Source organism: Camelina sativa, chromosome 11 (genome assembly GCF_030686135.1).
Source record: "Camelina sativa cultivar CO46 ecotype springtype chromosome 11, ASM3068613v1".
NCBI lineage: Eukaryota > Viridiplantae > Streptophyta > Magnoliopsida > Brassicales > Brassicaceae > Camelina > Camelina sativa.
The window spans coordinates 33,900,531-33,917,788 of NC_141890.1; the positions used below are offsets into that span (position 1 = coordinate 33,900,531).

The 17,258-nt window shown below is 38.5% G+C and overlaps 2 protein-coding genes and 2 pseudogenes across 2 annotated transcripts; 1 reads left to right on the forward strand and 3 right to left on the reverse strand.

The window, feature by feature from the left end:
- The first annotated feature begins 2,468 nt into the window (after nucleotides 1-2,468).
- On the forward strand, nucleotides 2,469-3,479 carry LOC104724869 (MADS-box transcription factor PHERES 2 pseudogene; annotated as a pseudogene).
- Nucleotides 3,480-5,841: 2,362 nt separating this feature from the next.
- LOC147934767 (uncharacterized) lies at nucleotides 5,842-11,686 on the reverse strand. The gene is made up of 8 exons (XM_087472786.1): nucleotides 10,682-11,686; nucleotides 10,339-10,623; nucleotides 9,876-10,203; nucleotides 9,634-9,722; nucleotides 9,228-9,463; nucleotides 7,707-9,107; nucleotides 6,395-7,239; nucleotides 5,842-6,104 (listed from the first exon to the last, which is right to left on the reverse strand). Exons 1-8 carry the CDS (start codon nucleotides 11,684-11,686, stop codon nucleotides 5,842-5,844), a joined length of 4,452 nt encoding a protein of 1,483 aa, XP_087328912.1.
- LOC104724870 (uncharacterized) lies at nucleotides 7,487-13,283 on the reverse strand. The gene is made up of 2 exons (XM_019232971.2): nucleotides 12,030-13,283; nucleotides 7,487-11,823 (listed from the first exon to the last, which is right to left on the reverse strand). Exons 1-2 carry the CDS (start codon nucleotides 13,062-13,064, stop codon nucleotides 11,743-11,745), a joined length of 1,116 nt encoding a protein of 371 aa, XP_019088516.2. The 5' UTR covers nucleotides 13,065-13,283; the 3' UTR covers nucleotides 7,487-11,742.
- Nucleotides 13,284-15,034: 1,751 nt separating this feature from the next.
- LOC147934768 (uncharacterized) lies at nucleotides 15,035-16,860 on the reverse strand (annotated as a pseudogene).
- Nucleotides 16,861-17,258: the final 398 nt, after the last annotated feature.

Genomic DNA, 17,258 nt, shown 5'->3' on the forward strand with positions numbered 1-17,258 from the left:
CACTTTTAAAGAATGGCGTTAATCGAGCTGTGCGTTTCTAAACAACCCAAATACGACCAAGCCGGGAATATTCATAGTTTGTAAGAACCGACCAATTCCAAAAAACCTCATCAATCACCTTTGGAGCCCGGTGTTCCTGAACTCGAGTCTCCAAAACACATCCAAACTGAAACTTCTCCCCCTCTACCCACTTCTTTATCACGAAATGCTTAGATGTGGTGTTTAGACCACACACATTCCAAAAGAAGCCCGACATACTTAACGCTTCTTGGAGGAACTCTTCCTACGGTACACACCCGAATTAGCATCCCTGGTGGGTAAAGCAGAAGATTCAGATTGCTTAGTGGAGCTTTTCCCCAAACGCAAAGGCAACTTCCTGATTGAATTATCAACTTGGCTTGATGCCATCATACTCGGGTCAACAACACCACTCTTCTTAACAAGCGGAACAATCTCCCCCTTTTCATGATATTGACCTTGCAAGGCCATATCAATTCCTGAGTCCGCCTGCTCTGTTTCACCTGCGTTAGAGAGTAGAATACCATAACGAGAAGGTGAAACTACTGCTGATGTTTCCACCCGACGCTCACCCCCTCTACTTGCTTTCGCCGGTGAAACAACAGACCAACCCAGCTCTGTAGAGCCGACTGTGGTGTGGTTAACCGCCTCCTGCGAGAGAGGCAAAGCTACAGCTAAATCCCATGTCTTGACAACCTTGTTCGCAGAAGGATTCCCTGTCTCTGCTATGGTGTTAGCTTTGACATTCTGAATCGCAGGCGAACCCTCTTTGTCAACACTTTCCGAGTTCTCCAGGAGGGTGCTCGTAGTGGACTTCCTCTTACAGTCAGCATTCTGATGTCCCCACTTCAAACAACCTGAGCAGCGAGAAGGGACCCAAGGGTAAACAAATTGAACCTGAGCATCAATTCCCAATTTAGAGGTGAAACAGTATGTTACGGGCAACTCCTTTGACAAAGTAGCTGCAACAAACACCTTAGCTTCTTTAAAATTTGTACATTGCTCCGTCTGCGGGTGGAGACGAATGGGTGTCCCCACTGCACTCGCAATAAAATAAAGACCCTCCCTCGAGTATAGTTGATGTGGTACATTCTTCAATGTGACCCACAACAGAACTGTTGAGATGACCACATCCTCCTCCACTAAAAGGGACCACTTGGACACGACGATAGGAATATCAGCGATATTCCACATACCTTGACGCAAAATCCTACTCCTGGTCTGCTTATCCTTGATTCTGAATTTGACTGTGGTAGAGTTCACTTCAAAAACATCAATACGAATGGATTTATCTCCCAACGACCAGATCTTATTAACAATGACCTGGATCTTGCCTACATGAGGCGAAATGTCTAAGAACTTACCTTGAAGGAAATCATCCCATAGAGGCACCGAATTCTGAACCAAACCATCAGGGATCTCTACACGTGAATCCCCATCAAAAACTTCAACATGTAACGTGTGACTTAAGTTTGAGAACCTGTTCTCGACTGCCCCTGCACACGATTTAGGCTGACTCTGAACTGGAAAACTGCTCGGACTAATCTGTTCCACCGAAGGAGGAGGAGTCTCCTTCTCCGGCACCGGCATCCCCTTAGTAAACCTCCTGCCTCGCGACTAAGAGAGGAAAACCCTAATCGTCTACCCGATTCGCCCTAGAAAGACCAAATAAGGAAAGTCTCCAGACCAAATATTTCTTTTCAAGGTGTAAGATATTCCTCTAGATTTCAAGACATGCAAATCTTAATACTGTGCTTAAAGTAGAAATGGATCTATGAACGTTATTAGGCTCTTTTTAAAAGTACACTTTCACAAATTGACTAATGTAAGTAGTAGTAAGATAGATTAAGATTAAGTTTTTTATCCGAATAAAATATTATAAATTAATTAATCAGACGCCTAAACCAATCGATGTATAAGCCACTATAATAGTTGAACAAAATTTGAGAGTGTAGATGGTTTTGGTCGTTAAAATGTCTTACAACTGATTTTTATAACATATAATATAGTACATTATCTATATTATTATTTTCTATTCCACAAATATTTTTCTTTTTATCACTTAAGTTTTTATCACTTTACTTTTAACCATTTAAGTTAGTGTTTAATATGAAAATTATAAAATTTAGATTTATATATCTTAAATATTTTAAATCAATTTTCATGTAATTTTTTAATAATGTGGACATCCTAAATAGAAGTACATCTCATAATACATATGTGAGAGCAAAATTTATTCTTAATATAATATCTCTATCTTCACGTCCCATAAAAAGTATTATATCTAAATAGGATTACTAACTATCTTTAAAATGATAGGGTTATCATTTTATATTCAATCAAATGCCTACACGTAGGAATGAAACGGATACGATATCTGAGATTCAACCAAATCTAAAGCTAATGAGCAAGCAATGAAATAAAACCCTAACGGATAAAAGTACCTTTCATTTTCCATATAAACAACTCATGCCAACAAAACAAGACACACAACAAAGATAGTGAACATGAAAAGAAAAATTTTGCTTATAGAAAATGAAGCATCGAGAAAAAGAAGCTTCATCAAACGTAAAAAAGGGATGATGAAGAAACTTGCTGAACTGTCCACTCTCTGTGACGTCAAGATGTGTGCGGTTATCTACAGTCCGTATAACGCAGACCCTGAGGCTTGGCAATCAAGAGAAGGCGCTGAGAAAGTGATATCAGATTTTATGGAGGTTCTGGTGGACGATCGGAATAAAAGGATGTTGGATCAAGAAGGTTTTCTGCGTAAGAGGATTGCTAAAGAGGAAGCGAAATTGCAAAAATTGCGTACTGAGAACCAAAATTTTGAGATTCAAAATTTTTTGTTTGGTTGTCTTAAAGGAGAGATTGATGTGCATAAGCTTGGTGAAAAGGATCTTCAGAATTTAAGTTTTTTTGTTGATACTTATATTGACAAGATTACTTGCAGGATGCAGAACCTTATGGAGAATGGTGAATCTTCTTCTCGTTTACCCCCCTTCTGTTGTTGTAGATGCAGTTGCTGTCCCAGTTGGAGATTATGATCACATGAATCAAAATCAAAATCAGCAGAAATCGATTCAACGCCAAAGTGATTTTCTTATTGAACTTTTTCGACAGATTCCACAGAAAATTCATCAATTCAATATGAATGTGAATCTGGATTTGAATCTGAATCTGAATCTGAATTCGAACCAAAATATGATTTTGGATTTGAATCAAATTCCTAATGTTGAAGAGGATATAGACCCCATGGGCTCGAACCATCACCAACCCAAAACTGATGGTCTCGCTAGCAACGCTGCTGATGTTCGTGCTCCTAACACCACCAACAAGTGACTTAGAGTTAAAAAGGGAGTTGGTTTTTCTTCTAAATGAATTATTTAATCGTTTGTATAATTGTGTTTTCGTCAATTGAAAAGATAAAACTTCTAAGTGATACCTTTTTGATTTCTATTTTCTTTTTTTGTAATAATAATAAAATGTTTTGCTTTTATGGTTGTTTTAATGTTATTTTGATTATTAGGTATATGTATTTTCTTGGAAAAATCTTTATTTTATTTAAACAAATTTAGTCATATCGAAGAAAAAAAACTAGGTAGTAGATAGGTTTCACTCGTAAATTCGGTTCATCAATTCAACGTGAAACAAAAATAATAGAGAAGGTTTCTTTAGCAAATTTGGCTACTCATGTGATTCCGACATATTGTCGAGAACTATATTCTAATATCATATAAAGAACACATAATATTGGGAAAATAATCTGTATCCCCCCAAACTTTCATATAGCACCACAAACCCACATATTCTGAACCTCAATCTTTATCCACACAATTTGGATGTTGAAATCCAGTTTTCTCCTAATTTGAAAGTTTGAATCCTTGGTCCCCCACCAAGGTTGGTTAACACGATTTATTACAAAAATTTGAGATCAATCCAAAAACTGAATACAGTAAACCAAATTGAGACTTGATTCGAGTTATTCACAACCCAAAATATATATCCAGTTAAAAGAATCTCCAAATTGAAAATTTTAGAGCACTAATTTTGATTCTCTCTCTTGAACATATTCGAATTTCTCTTTTCAACATCTAAGCTCTAATATGAGAAATTCATCTGAGAGAATTTTCGAGATCACTTTATAGAGCACATTGCAACATGACATCCCTCGTGTGTCAACAATTAGCTTGAGCTGGTTAACAAGAATTTTTTAGATCACTTTATAGAGCATATTGCAGCATGAAATTGGTCGGTAATCTTTCATTTAGCGGGCCTCTGTTTTTTTTGGAATGAGAGCAATGATAGTAGCATTCAATCCTTTGGGAAGAAAACCTTTAACAAAGAAAGACTGTACTGCAATAATCAACTCAGGACCAATAATATCCCACATAGCTTTGTAAAATTCCACTGTATAGCCATCCGGGCTCGGAGACTTATCCCGTGACATTGCAAATAAGATTGTCTTGATCTTCTCCGCCATGACAGAGTTCATAAGCATCCACATCATCAGTTGAGCATCGAAAAGGAAGAAGGGATTGGAGATCCTCCACAGTGATACCATCATATTCCTCAAGACAATGTTGAAGGAATGTCTTAAAATGCCTCTCCGCTTCCAACTTGATATCATCCCCAGAGACCACCACCCCATTTGGACATTGAATTTCATGTATCGTATTGACAGTCTCTCTAACCGTGACAACACGGTGGAAGGCCTTATTATTCTTATATCCAACCGCCAGCTAGTGAAGCTTAGGTTTCTGCTTAAGGTACTTTTCTTCCAACTTCGCTACAAACTCCCCTGGAGAGTAAGCAGCACTCTCCTCTGCCAATAACTGCTGAGACGGGGCTGCCAAAGTGGCCGCCTGTTTCTGACAAAGATCCTCATAGGCCTCCTTCGTCCGTTTAACCAAATTACCCATCCTGTCCTTCGCCATTGCACAAACTAATGGCTTTAAACCCTTTAATTTTTTAGAAAACCGAAAGAGAGAGGAAGTGAGTAGGAAGATAGGCTCGGTGATCTGCCAATACTTTGTGACCATAGTCTTGAATTCTTCAAAATCTAGAACTTCATTGACAAACTTAAAAGTTTTGCGCTTCCGTTCTCCCTCTGTAGATCCTGACAGATGGATACTGCTGCGCAAGTGGTCAGAGCAACCACCTGCATCAAACATCGTATAAAAGATTGAGCCCATTTGTCATTAACAAGCACCCTATCCAACTTTTTAGATATTAGATCACCATCCCTATGGTTACAAAATGTGAACAGTGGACCATGGTAAGCCAAGTCTGCTAAAGAGCAATAGTTGACTAAATCCTTGAAATCTTGCATTGCAGTGGTAAAGCTCGAGGCATCTGCCCTGGAATGCTCTTCAATATCCAACATAACGTTAAAATCACCCATCAATATCCACGGCTTGCTACATATAATCGGAGAATCATAGTGTGCTCGCAGATCATCCCACAGTCCTCTTCGCACGTCATCAAAGTTTGATGTGTAAATAACAAAACAAAAAAACTCAGTAGCCTCACCCTCCAACTGAACCGAACAAGTTACAACTTGATCGATTTTAAAGAATGGCGTTAAACGAGCTGTGCGTTTCTAAACAACCCAAATACGACCAAGCCGGGAATATTCATAGTTTCTAAGAACCGACCAATTCCAAAAAACCTCATCAATCACCTTTGGAGCCCGGTGTTCCTGTACTCGAGTCTCCAAAACACATCCAAACTGAAACTTCTCCCCCTCTACCCACTTCTTTATCACGGAATGCTTAGATGTGGTGTTTAGACCACACACATTCCAAAAGAAGCCCGACATACTTAACGCTTCTTGGAGGAACTCTTCCTACTGTACACACCCGGATTAGCATCCTTGGTGGGTAAAGCAGAAGATTCAGAATACTTAGTGGAGCTTTTCCCCAAACGCAAAGGCAACTTCCTGATTGAATTATCAACTTGGCTTGATGCCATCATACTCGGGTCAACAACACCACTCTTCTTAACAGGCGGAACAATCTCCCCCTCTTCATGATATTGACCTTGCAAGGCCATATCAATTCCTGAGTCCGCCTGCTCTGTTTCACCTGCGTTAGAGAGTAGAATACCATAACGAGAAGGTGAAACTACTGCTGATGTTTCCACCCGACGCTCACCCCTTCTACTTGCTTTCGCCGGTGAAACAGCAGACCAACCCAGCTCTGTAGAGCCGACCTAGCTCTGTAGAAACTTTATTCGGTCTTCAGGAAGATTCATGCTCAGTAGGATAAAACCGAACACCGGGATCCTTTCTTCGTGGGCGAGTGTTTCTCTCAGTCTCTGACTGAACTTGTTTGCCTTTCCTGCATTTAGAACACTTTCCATCTTCATAGTTAACTTTTTTTTCCCTCTTTTGGCTTTTTAGCTTTTGATGAGGCTCCTAGAAAGTCTGAGCTTGAAGAAAGTCTAGTTCTGAGAGGGTGAGTAGTGAAAAATTCCTCTAGATTGGGAGCATGATTAGAAGGTCTTGGTGGCTGTGAAATGGGAGAATATGAGGAAAGCTCTGAACTTTGAGATGAGGGTTTCGCGTCTAGGAAGCTATAAATGTTGGATCCCTCTCCTTCTTCAAAAACCTGAGCTATTGGAACATCAAGGATGTCATCATGAACAACAGGTGGAGCAAGATATGGGCAGTGGGCAGAATCGTGGTTGAAGTGAGAATAGTTAGAACAAATCCTCTTGAGTTTTTCATACTCAAAACCTATCATGGCCCCTTCCCCTGATTCAAATCTAACTTTTCTATAAAAACGCAGACGGTCTGTGATTCCAAATCCTATCTTAACTCTTACGAAATCAATCTGCATTGTAGTCTCTTCATTGAAATCCAGATGAACAACCTCCCCAAGAGTTTTAGCAATAAAAGTAACAGTGGATTCTGAAACATAAGGCAAAGGTATACCTCGTATTTGGACCCAAAGATCAATACTAGTAAGGAAATCCAACTCCGGAAAATCTTCCCACCTTTGTAAAGCAACAAACGAGTTGTCGACCACCCAAGGTCCTCTTCTTAGAACTGTAAACAGATCAACCTTTGAACGGAATAAAAACTGGACGTAACTATCATCTAATACCCTTCCATGAACCCTCGAAGCAACACCCCAAAGATGAGGTAAAGTGAAGATCACATGCCTAAGGTCTTGTTCTTTGGGATTAAGAGGTCTTCCAATCAAGCTAACACGGTTCCTGGCAAACACACCAGCATAATTCACACGAGAAAAAAACAGTTCTGGGTCATAACCATATATTGCAGGTCATTCCACAACTCGTCAGACATCATGTATTGCAAGAGAAGGAAAGACAAGGAAAAGTGATAAAAGTATATGGAAACGTAAGAAGTAAATATATAGGAAGTAGGAAATAGTAAAAATATGCAACTTTAACTTAGGGATTAAGAGATAAAGCCCAAAAAATCAAAGAAGACAAAAAGGAGGGTAAACAAAGGTAAGAGATGATTATCAATATAATCGCTTAGGACTAAGGAATTTTTCTTTTTGTTTTTAGTGGAAGGTTAAAACAAACCTCAAAGTAAAACCTTATATAGCTATTTATAGATAGTAATCCATAGAAAGGGATATTAATTAGAGAAAAGGGATGGAAGACCAGATGAAGGTCTAACCAACCTTTGTTCGTGATAAAAAAAACCTGTTAACCACATAGGAGCCCCACTAGCAACATATGAAGAAATCCTAAGGTCGGCATTAACACTTTTTGCTATCAGCAAAGCTCCATTGTTGCAGTGAGTTGGTTCAAAAAGAAGAAACCAATTTGGTTTATCTTCACCAAACTTAAGGAGCGGAGAGATAGAACTAACTAATGCTGGCCATTGATGAGGATTGTGTATCGCTTTAATGATTTCCATAGTAGTTGCATCAAAGGTAACATGTTCGAAATGTAAACTTGCCATACTTTCCAGCACCCATTCCCAGCTTTTAATATTGGCTTCAAAAATTGAAACAACAGATGCAAATGATCTTCTACTATGAAGAACTACTTTACCACCATGATCTCTAACCACCCAGGAAGCACCAGATAAGCAAAACATTTTAGACCAGGAAAAACCAATGTTACACTTTACTTCCCCCTGAAAAAGAGGAAGCCATCTATCTGTCTGCTTTGATATAGGCTTCAAATGAGATATATCCTGCCTATTCATCGAAGACCAATCTCTAGTGACATCCAAAGCTTTATGCACTAAGACATTCGGAGCTAAAACAACACCATCAAAGAGAAAGTTGTTCCTATTTTTCCATAAATGCCAGAGAATCCAAGCAAAAGCTGACTTAACTTCATTAAGAGAATCGATTATCTTTTCCAAACCAAAAAGATAATACATATTTTCAAAAATCGATTTACCAAAGCCCAGATACGGAGATGGAATGTCAGATAGGGCCCAGGCTTGTCTTGCAAAGGGACATAGGAAAAGGATGTGATTAATTGATTCAACCTCTGCATCACTGAACATACACCCATCAAAATTCCTTATTTCTCTTGTTCTCAAACGTTCAGCTACTGAAAGGGCACCTTTAAGAGCTTTCCAAAGAAAAAATTGAATTTTTGGAGTAGTTTTCACCTTCCAACAGGCTTGTAGAACCGGATTCGTAGATAGACGAGTTTCAGCAACAAACAGAGGATCTTTCTTCTGCAGTTTAAACATCATAGCATAACCAGAGCTTACTGAATAAACATCGTTTCTAGTTTCACCCCAGCAATACGAATCATCAAAACCAATCCTAGGTTTTATAGCTTTTATTTTATTGATCTCCGAGTGATGAAATAATGATCTTAAAAGAAAATCATTCCAAACTCCAGTTTGAAGGTTGAACAGATCAACAACTCTAAGATTAATGTTCATTAAGGAGTGAATACCCATAGGCCTCATAGCTTTACTATCAAACAGCCAATTATCAATCCAGACCAGAGTGTTTTTCCCATTACCAATGACGCGTTTCAGACCTTTAGAAAGTAGTTCTCGACCAAAGATAATACTTCTCCAACCATAAGAAGGATTTCTTCCTATTGCGGCACTCAAAAATTCACCAGTCGCATAATACCTGCTTTTGAAGAATCTTGAGAAAAGGCATTATGTATCATGAAGGAGCCTCCAAGCTTGTTTGGCAAGCAAAGCTTGATTGAAAATTTCCAGATCCTTAAATCCAAATCCTCCAACAGACTTTGGCAGAGTCATCTTCTCATAGCTTAGCCAATGAATTTTCTTCTTATCTTGAGAATTACTCCACCAATACTCCATCATTACAGAAATCAGTTTCTTAATGATGCCCTTAGGAACCTTATAGCAAGACATTGCATAGACTGGAAGTGCCAGAGCTATAGACTTTAAAAGAACTTCTTTACCTCCTTGTGATAGACTTTTGGCATACCAACCGGTTAACCTATATTGAAGCCGATCCTTTATGAACCCCAACAAATGTTGTTTCGATCCACTTAAACATTCAGGAAAACCTTAATATTTTCCTGCACCACCTTCTAGACAATCCCCAAATTTTCTTTTATCCAGTCCCAATCTAACTTATTTGATTTAGACCCAAACGTAATAGCTGATTTTTCCTTATTAATTACTTGACCAGACATCCATTCATACTGCTGCAAGCATCTCATCATCTCAGCACATTGTGGTCTATTTGCTTTACAGAAGAAAAGACTATCGTCTGCAAATAACAGATGATTAATTTATGGACCAGAGTGGTGAAATTGAATACCAATGATACAGCCTGCCATTGTAGCTTGATCGAAGAGATGAATCAAAGCTTCAGTACATAAGACAAAAAGAAAGGGAGAAAGAGGATCTCCCTATCTAATACCTCTTTCAGGCTTGATTAATCCAACCGGCTCTCCATTCATTATCACTGAATAACTAACAGAGGAAACACATCCCATAGTCCAAAAGATCCACCTATCATGAAACCCAAGAGCTTGGAGCATGTCTTTCAAAAAACTCCATTCCACTCTGTCATATGATTTAGACATGTCTGTTTTAACCATCATGAACTCTTGAGATACCGTTGGATGAGTGTGAAGCATGTGATCATGAGCAATCAGGAGGTTGTTAGAGATCAATCTTTCTGATACAAACGCAGCTTGTGTTGGAGAGACTATAGTTGGCAGATGCACAAGGATTTTTGAAACTATCTTGTAGATCACAGAGCACAAACTGATAGGCCTAAGATCTGTCATTCTTTTTGGAGCCTAAATCTTAGGGAGGAGACACAAGTGAGTATGGTTCCAACCCTCAGGAAGAAGACCCGTTTCAAAAAACTGTAGTACCTCACTGTTAACATGTTCCTTCATCAGATGCCAATAAGTTTTGAAAAAGAAACCAGTTAAACCATCATGGCCTGGAGCGCTCTCATTGCTAATCGAAAAGGCAGCTTTCTTTATCTCTGCTATGGTAATATTCCTTGAAAGGTCTTGGTTCATATTGTTTGTTACTCTTGGTTGAAAGTTAAGGAGCAGTTCACTAACCGAAGTAGGAGACGATGATTTAAACAGATCTGTGAAATTCTTAACTGCAACCTCTCCTTTTCCCAGCTCTGAGAATTGTTCTACCCCCTTATCATCAACCAGGAAAGGTAGCGAGTTTTTTTATTCTTGCAGTTTTCACTAATGCCTGAAAGAATTTAGTATTTCTGTCTTCATGAAGAAGCCATTTTTCTTTGCTTTTTTGTCTCCAATACACTTCTTCTTCTCGAAATGCGATTGCCAATTCTCTTTTAATCACATTTATCCTTGTGAAACACGGATGTAAAGATGCATCTTGTGTTGCCAACTCTTTTTGCAATCTTTTGATTCTAATCTCTGAACTAGACCACACTCTTTTCTTCCAACTTCCAATAGCCTTTCTGCAATTTTCAAATCTTTTCATCACAGAAATGTTGTTGCCCCTAGATCTCTTCTCATTCCAAGCTTTCTGAATTACTTCCATAAAAGAAGGATCCTCTGCCCACCTTTTGTCAAACCAAAATTGCCTCTTGAATAACTCCTTATGACATGAAAAATGAACCAAAACAGATTTATGATCTGATCCTAGCTTCTCAAGAAACCACTGGTGACTACTTGGAAACAAAGAAAACCAAGTCGGGTTCCCAAAGCAACGATCAATTTTACACTGTATCCACTGTTTATCTCTAACACCACCCCAAGTAAAACCATTTCTAGAACTACCCAATTCAGCCATATCACAGTTTGCCAAAAGCTCTTGAAAAGGGTGAAAAGAACTGAGATCCCTCAACGGCCCTCCCAATTTATCCTTATTGGATAATATGGAGTTAAAATCTCCTATCATACACCAAGCTTCTAATCTAGACAAACCAAAAAATGTGATTTTATCCCAAACCGCAGATCTAAGGCCAGTAATCGGGTTCCCATACACACAAGTAATAAACCAAACTTTAGAACCACTAGAAACTTTCATATCTATAATATTTTTATAAACAACCAGAAACTCGATATCTATATTGTCTTTCCAAAAAACTGCGAGCCCACCACTAGTTCCTACTGGTTCAACAGTTTTAAGGTTACTATAGCCTAACCAACCTTGAACCTTTTTCAAATAAATACTAGAGCTCTTAGTCTCCATGAGGAAAACGATATCAGGAAAATGAGCCTTTCTCATTTCCTTGAGATGGAGAATTGTCCAAGAGTTCCCCTGAAAATTCCAACTGAAAATACCTATTGATCTTGCGGCAGTTCACCTTGAACCACCGAATCTTTGTCTCTCTGGATACCTTTGCCCAATCCATTCCCTTGTTCCTGAACCAAAATTTTCCCACTAATTTCCATTTGATTATCAAGTAACTTATCTCGAGTTTTCAGATTTTTCCCTTTTCGATCCTTTGTATTTTTTAACCACGATCTAGGTCTTTTAGCAGAAGATAATTTCTGTTGCAAAATCTTTGAGGAAGTAGCCTCTAAACCACCCGAATATAAGGCTAAAGGAGAGAAATAAAAAGAATTACCTTGAGGCAACTTTGAAGAGGAGTTTCATAACTCGAGATCTTCTGATTCATCACATCAGCTTTGATTGCATCAGCCAATAGTTTCGGTAAGGAACAATCTGCATCTATAATATCTTTACCAAGAAGATCTACCTTCTTGCCTTTAGTGAGGACCCTTGTAGAGTCTTGTGAGGAACTTTGAAGTGGAATTTTAAAACTCGAGGTCTTCGAATTCAGCAAATCAGCTTTGATTGCATCAGCTAGTAAATTCGTTGAGGAACAATCTCCAGCTGTAATATCTTTGCCAAGTAGATCCCAATACTTGCCTTTAGTCAGAACCCTTGTAGAATCTGATGTATTAACCAAAAGTTGAGGTTCAGTAACTATCTGAGCAAAAGGACACCTACTCTTATCATGAGTCAATCTTTGGCACTGAAAGCATCTTTTACGAATTCTCTGGTAATCTATTCCAATCTTGACAATTGATCCATTAGGAAGTTGAAGTTCTTTGAAAATTTTCAACCCCTTTGAAACATCAAGTAAGATCTTAACCCGAACATAGTCCTTGCTTTGAGCCTCTTTCTCCTCAAAAGGCAACTCTAAAACTTGACCTACGCAACCAGCAATTTCTCTAATAGTTTCCTTCATATAATGATTCACTGGTAAATTACGCAGCCTAATCCATACCGGTAGAAACATCAGATAATTGGCAGGAGGATCTTCAACCCATCTTTCCATAACGACTCCCCAATCATCTTGAGTCCACACTTTAGTCTTTAATATCTCATTTATATCTTCTTCATACTTGAAAATGAACTGAAAACGATCTCTTGATAAAGCAACACCTCTGACTCTGTCATACAATCTCCAAATCATTGGCATCTCTAAAATCCAATTAGACATACGCTGATAGTCAGGGTTTAGAAAACAACCTATTAAGCTTCTTATGTTTCTTTCGGATGAGTAAAACTGAGGAAGATTAGATAAAACCAGAGGTTTATCCTCTTCTTCTTCAATTGACATCTCTTGAAGATACTGCTCCAAGTGTTTTTCCATTTCAGAATCGATTTGAGAAAGGAGAATCAGAACCACCGATTGAAAACAGATTTTTCCTATTAAAATCTTCTGAAGATTTTAACCAATCCTATAGCAACAAAAGAAAGATGAAGACAAGATTTAAGAGTAGAACCCGATTTGTATTTGTCTGAAGCCGAACAGAAAATGGTGATATCTCCGGATAAAAACTAGAACTGAGAGAAAAGATCTTGAGCCCACAAGGTTTGGGATGCGGTGTAATTTACGGCATTTAAGACGGTAACGAGAAAACCAAACAATTCAGCAGCTAGGAGAGAGAACAGAGCATTCCTTTGCCGGAAGGTTTTTTGAAAGATTGTCAGCGCTTTTTTGGAAACTAATGCATTCACAAATTAAAAACTGTTAGAAAATAAAATAAATATTAACGTCGGCTTAGCATATGATGTTAATTCGACTCATCTCAAGCTATTTCTCCCCGGATCAAAATATAAAATAACAAACGATTTAAGAAACGTGCGTATGACATAAATATACTCACAAGCATCCGTGACACCATAGATTTTGTAAACTTATTTCAAACTCCGAATAAAAGGTGTTAGAAAATGTTTACACGACCTTTGACTTTGCTCTGCATCCATCAAAATCCACATTGTGACACCATCATCGTTTTCCATGAGATTACAACTATTAAGACAAGCTAACCTTCCCTTCTAAGTTATCATGTTACCCCAAAAATCTTCGAATGGGAATCTTATCATATCGAACTTTTCAGTTCTGATATCAAAACTCATTACTATGAAAATATCCGAATCTTCATCAAGATAGGAGGCATTATAATATAGAACACCGTTGATGCATCGCCCTGAACTACTGTAATAAGCACGATGCTTGTAACTGGTTTTAGCCGTTCTCCATGACTTTTCAGCTGATCCCCCAATGTTAAAACCCGACACTCGTTAGAGGCCTCACTAGACGGCATGCACACAACTCTGTGTTTACCCTCGATTGGATCGTATGCTAGAAAGACTATTACACCATACCAGGACTCCTCTATGGGTTTGGTTAAGGTTAAGACTTAAGAATTGTCTCGTGCTAGGGTTCCAAATCACGGGGTTTGCTAACTTTCGAAAGCAGATTAAGTCTGTAAATGCGGATGAGGTGCAAATAATAAAGTGCATAAAGTAAATAACACAAGAGCTTTGTTAACGAGGTTCGGTTTTTCCTACTCCCCGGGACCATGTCCAGATTTCGATTCCACTAGAACAAGAAAGCAAATACAACCTATTCGCAAACGCGTAAATCAAGCACAACCCTCTTAATTCACCTCTCCGTTCTATAACATGAAATCTTAAGGATAAATCTCTACCCTTAACTAAACTCACACCGAGCCTAGATTCAAACCAAGATAACCTAACATTGGGCTAAACTCCCCCTAAGCCTAGACTTCAGATCTTCAACTCTCTTGAGCAACCTTCACACCGACGAACAAAGAAGCTTGAACAACCCAAGCACCAAACCGCGAAACTAAGTCGCACACAAATAGAAAGCTCTCTAGGGTTCTAACCTTTATGCCTCAGCTCTCTTGCTTTTCTAGGACGTGCCCAACGCCTCCTTATATACCCATCAAGACTTTCTAATCACCATAGGAGAAGATTTCCAAATTCCATTAGGAAAAAGACTTTTTCCTTTTTGCTATTTTCCTTTTCCTTGTAAAACTCCAATTTAATTAACCAAATAAATAGTAGTTTTCCTCTTCAATTTATCCTCAAACCTTCCTTCAATATTGCCTTCTCAAACCTTCTAGAAACTCCTAACACACCTACAATCTTGTATCACTTTTTGTATCACACAGACACTACTTCAGACATACCAATACATCTTCATTCTCCCCCTTTTTGACTATGCTTGTGAACTCATCAGTCCAAACTCCTAAACAACATCACCAAACACATCTTCATTCTCCCCCTGAATGAGTCACAACATGGTCAAAACTAACTGGAAAATTCTCCCCGCTTTGCAATACGCGGTTGATAGCCTAGTACACCACCTCCATTGTAATTATCTTTTCTAACCCATATCTTGTTGCGCTTTAGACCTCCATAGTTAACTTCTTGAATAAACCTGAAACAATTCCTCTTAATATGTCCTTGAACTCCACAATGATAACATGTAGGACCACAAAACCTCACATCAAAAGCATTCTCCATGCGGCTCCTCTCTCTCAACAATCTGAAACATCTTGGCCTAATATGCCCAACAATACCACAATGATGGCAAACAGGTCGAAAAACTTTTCTAGGTGCACTCTGCAATTCAGAGATTTTTGTACCACATCCTCTCACAAATACAGTCTCTGAAGCAGCCTCTGTAGCAGTCTCTGAAGTAGTCTCTGGAACAGTTCTTGATGCAGACGTGATTTTTTCACTAGAAACAAACACCATATCCGATTTTGAAACTTTTCCTTCATATCCAAGTCCACACTTATCAGTCTTGCCAATACTCAGAATGTGATCCAACTTCTTTGTACCATTATTAAGCATTCTCAAATTCTTTTGAGTTTCTTCAAGTTGCACTTTAGCTTGTAATGTTTCTTCTCCCTTCTCTGTGGCATGTTTCTCTTCTTTAACAACTTTAGCCTCTAACTCGAGCTTCTCCTTAATCAAAACTGAATTTTCTTCAACTACCTTAAGCCAATGTGCATACAACTTCTCATAGCTCTTACCAAGTTCTTCATAACTCATATCCTCTCCATCACTATCACTATCATATTCATTTTCAGATGCAGTTGCAGGTTTTGCTGCAGGTTCAGAAGCAGTTGTAGACACTGATGCAGATGCTGATTCAGAACTATCTTCAAAAGTTGTAAACGCCACAAAATTCTTCAGTTCTTCTTCCTCATCTGAATCAGTTTCAGAATCACTAGTAACAACATTCATAGCCTCTTCTTATGCTTTTGTAGACTGGCACAATCAGACCGTACATGACCATATCCTTTGCATTCAAAACATTGAACATTCTTTGATGAAGTCTTCATCTCTTCACCCATTCTACTTTTCTTCTCTTCGCCCTTACGCTTCAGAAATTTAGCAAATTGTCTTGATAACATAGCCATTGAATCTTCACAAGATGGTAACTTAAGAGCTACTCCAATGTCAACTTCCTTCTTTATTGCTACCTTAACTTGATCATCTTTCTTCTTTACTCCTTCAGCTTCATATGCTTTGCTTAATTCAAAAGCCTTTAGAATCCCTACAAACTCATCAAAAACCATCTCATCTAAATTATGAGCTTCTTCAACTGCAGAAATTTTTGACTCAAATTTTGTAGGAAATGATCGCTTCAGTTTCTTAACAAACTGCTTTCCAAGAGCAAAAGCTTCATTAGATATATCACATAACTTAGCACTAAACTCAGCCACAGTTTCTTTTTCTTCCATCCTTAGATTCTCAAATTGTAATGCCAACATATCCAACTTTGTTCTCTTAACACTTGAAGTACCCTCAAACATATTTTCCAATGACTTCCATGCTTTCTGAGCTGATACACATTGAGAAATTAACTTGAAGTGGCTTGAATCAACGGCATTGTAAATCGCTGTCTTGGCCGTTGAATTACAACTTGAGAGCTTTTTCTCTGCAACAGTCCACTTATCTCTTGGCTTAAGACTCTCAACTCCTTTATCATCCAAGAATCTAGGGGGCTCCCAACCAAGCTCAATCAAATTCCAACAATCTTCATCAAGGTTACTAATAAACGCTTGCATACGAACCTTCCAATATCCATAATTCGTTGAATCAAGCAATGATGGTCTTGACATAGTATGCCTTCTCTCTATGAACTCATCACAACTGATTCAAAGCTCTGCCTTACTTCCTGAACTACCCTCACCCTTGATCTATCCGAAACTAGACTTAATCTCTATCGAGAACCCGCTCTGATACCACTTGTAAATGCGGATGAGGTGCAAATAATAAAGTGCAGAAAGTAAATAACACAAGAGCTTTGTTAACGAGGTTCGGTTTTTCCTACTCCCTGGGACCACGTCCAGATTTCGATTCCACTAGAACAAGAAAGCAAATACAACCAACTCACAAACGCGTAAATCAAGCACAACCCTCTTAATTCACCGCTCCGTTCTATAACATGAAATCTTAAGGATAAATCTCTACCCTTAACTAAACTCACATCGAGCCTAGATTCAAACCAAGATAACCT

Excerpts from the sequence above, each read along its gene's own strand:
- LOC104724870 (XM_019232971.2), bottom strand. The coding sequence starts at position 13,064 with ATGGAAAAACACTTGGAGCAGTATCTTCAAGAGATGTCAATTGAAGAA. Across the intron at positions 11,824-12,029 it reads CTCTTCAAAGTTGCCTCAAG|GAACAAGGGAATGGATTGGG; the intron begins GTAATTCTTTTT and ends ATTTTGGTTCAG.
- LOC147934767 (XM_087472786.1), bottom strand. The coding sequence starts at position 11,686 with ATGAGAAAGGCTCATTTTCCTGATATCGTTTTCCTCATGGAGACTAAG. Across the intron at positions 10,624-10,681 it reads GAAATACTAAATTCTTTCAG|GGGGTAGAACAATTCTCAGA; the intron begins GCATTAGTGAAA and ends GTTGATGATAAG. Across the intron at positions 9,723-9,875 it reads ATTAATCAAGCCTGAAAGAG|ACGATAGTCTTTTCTTCTGT; the intron begins GTATTAGATAGG and ends TGTTATTTGCAG.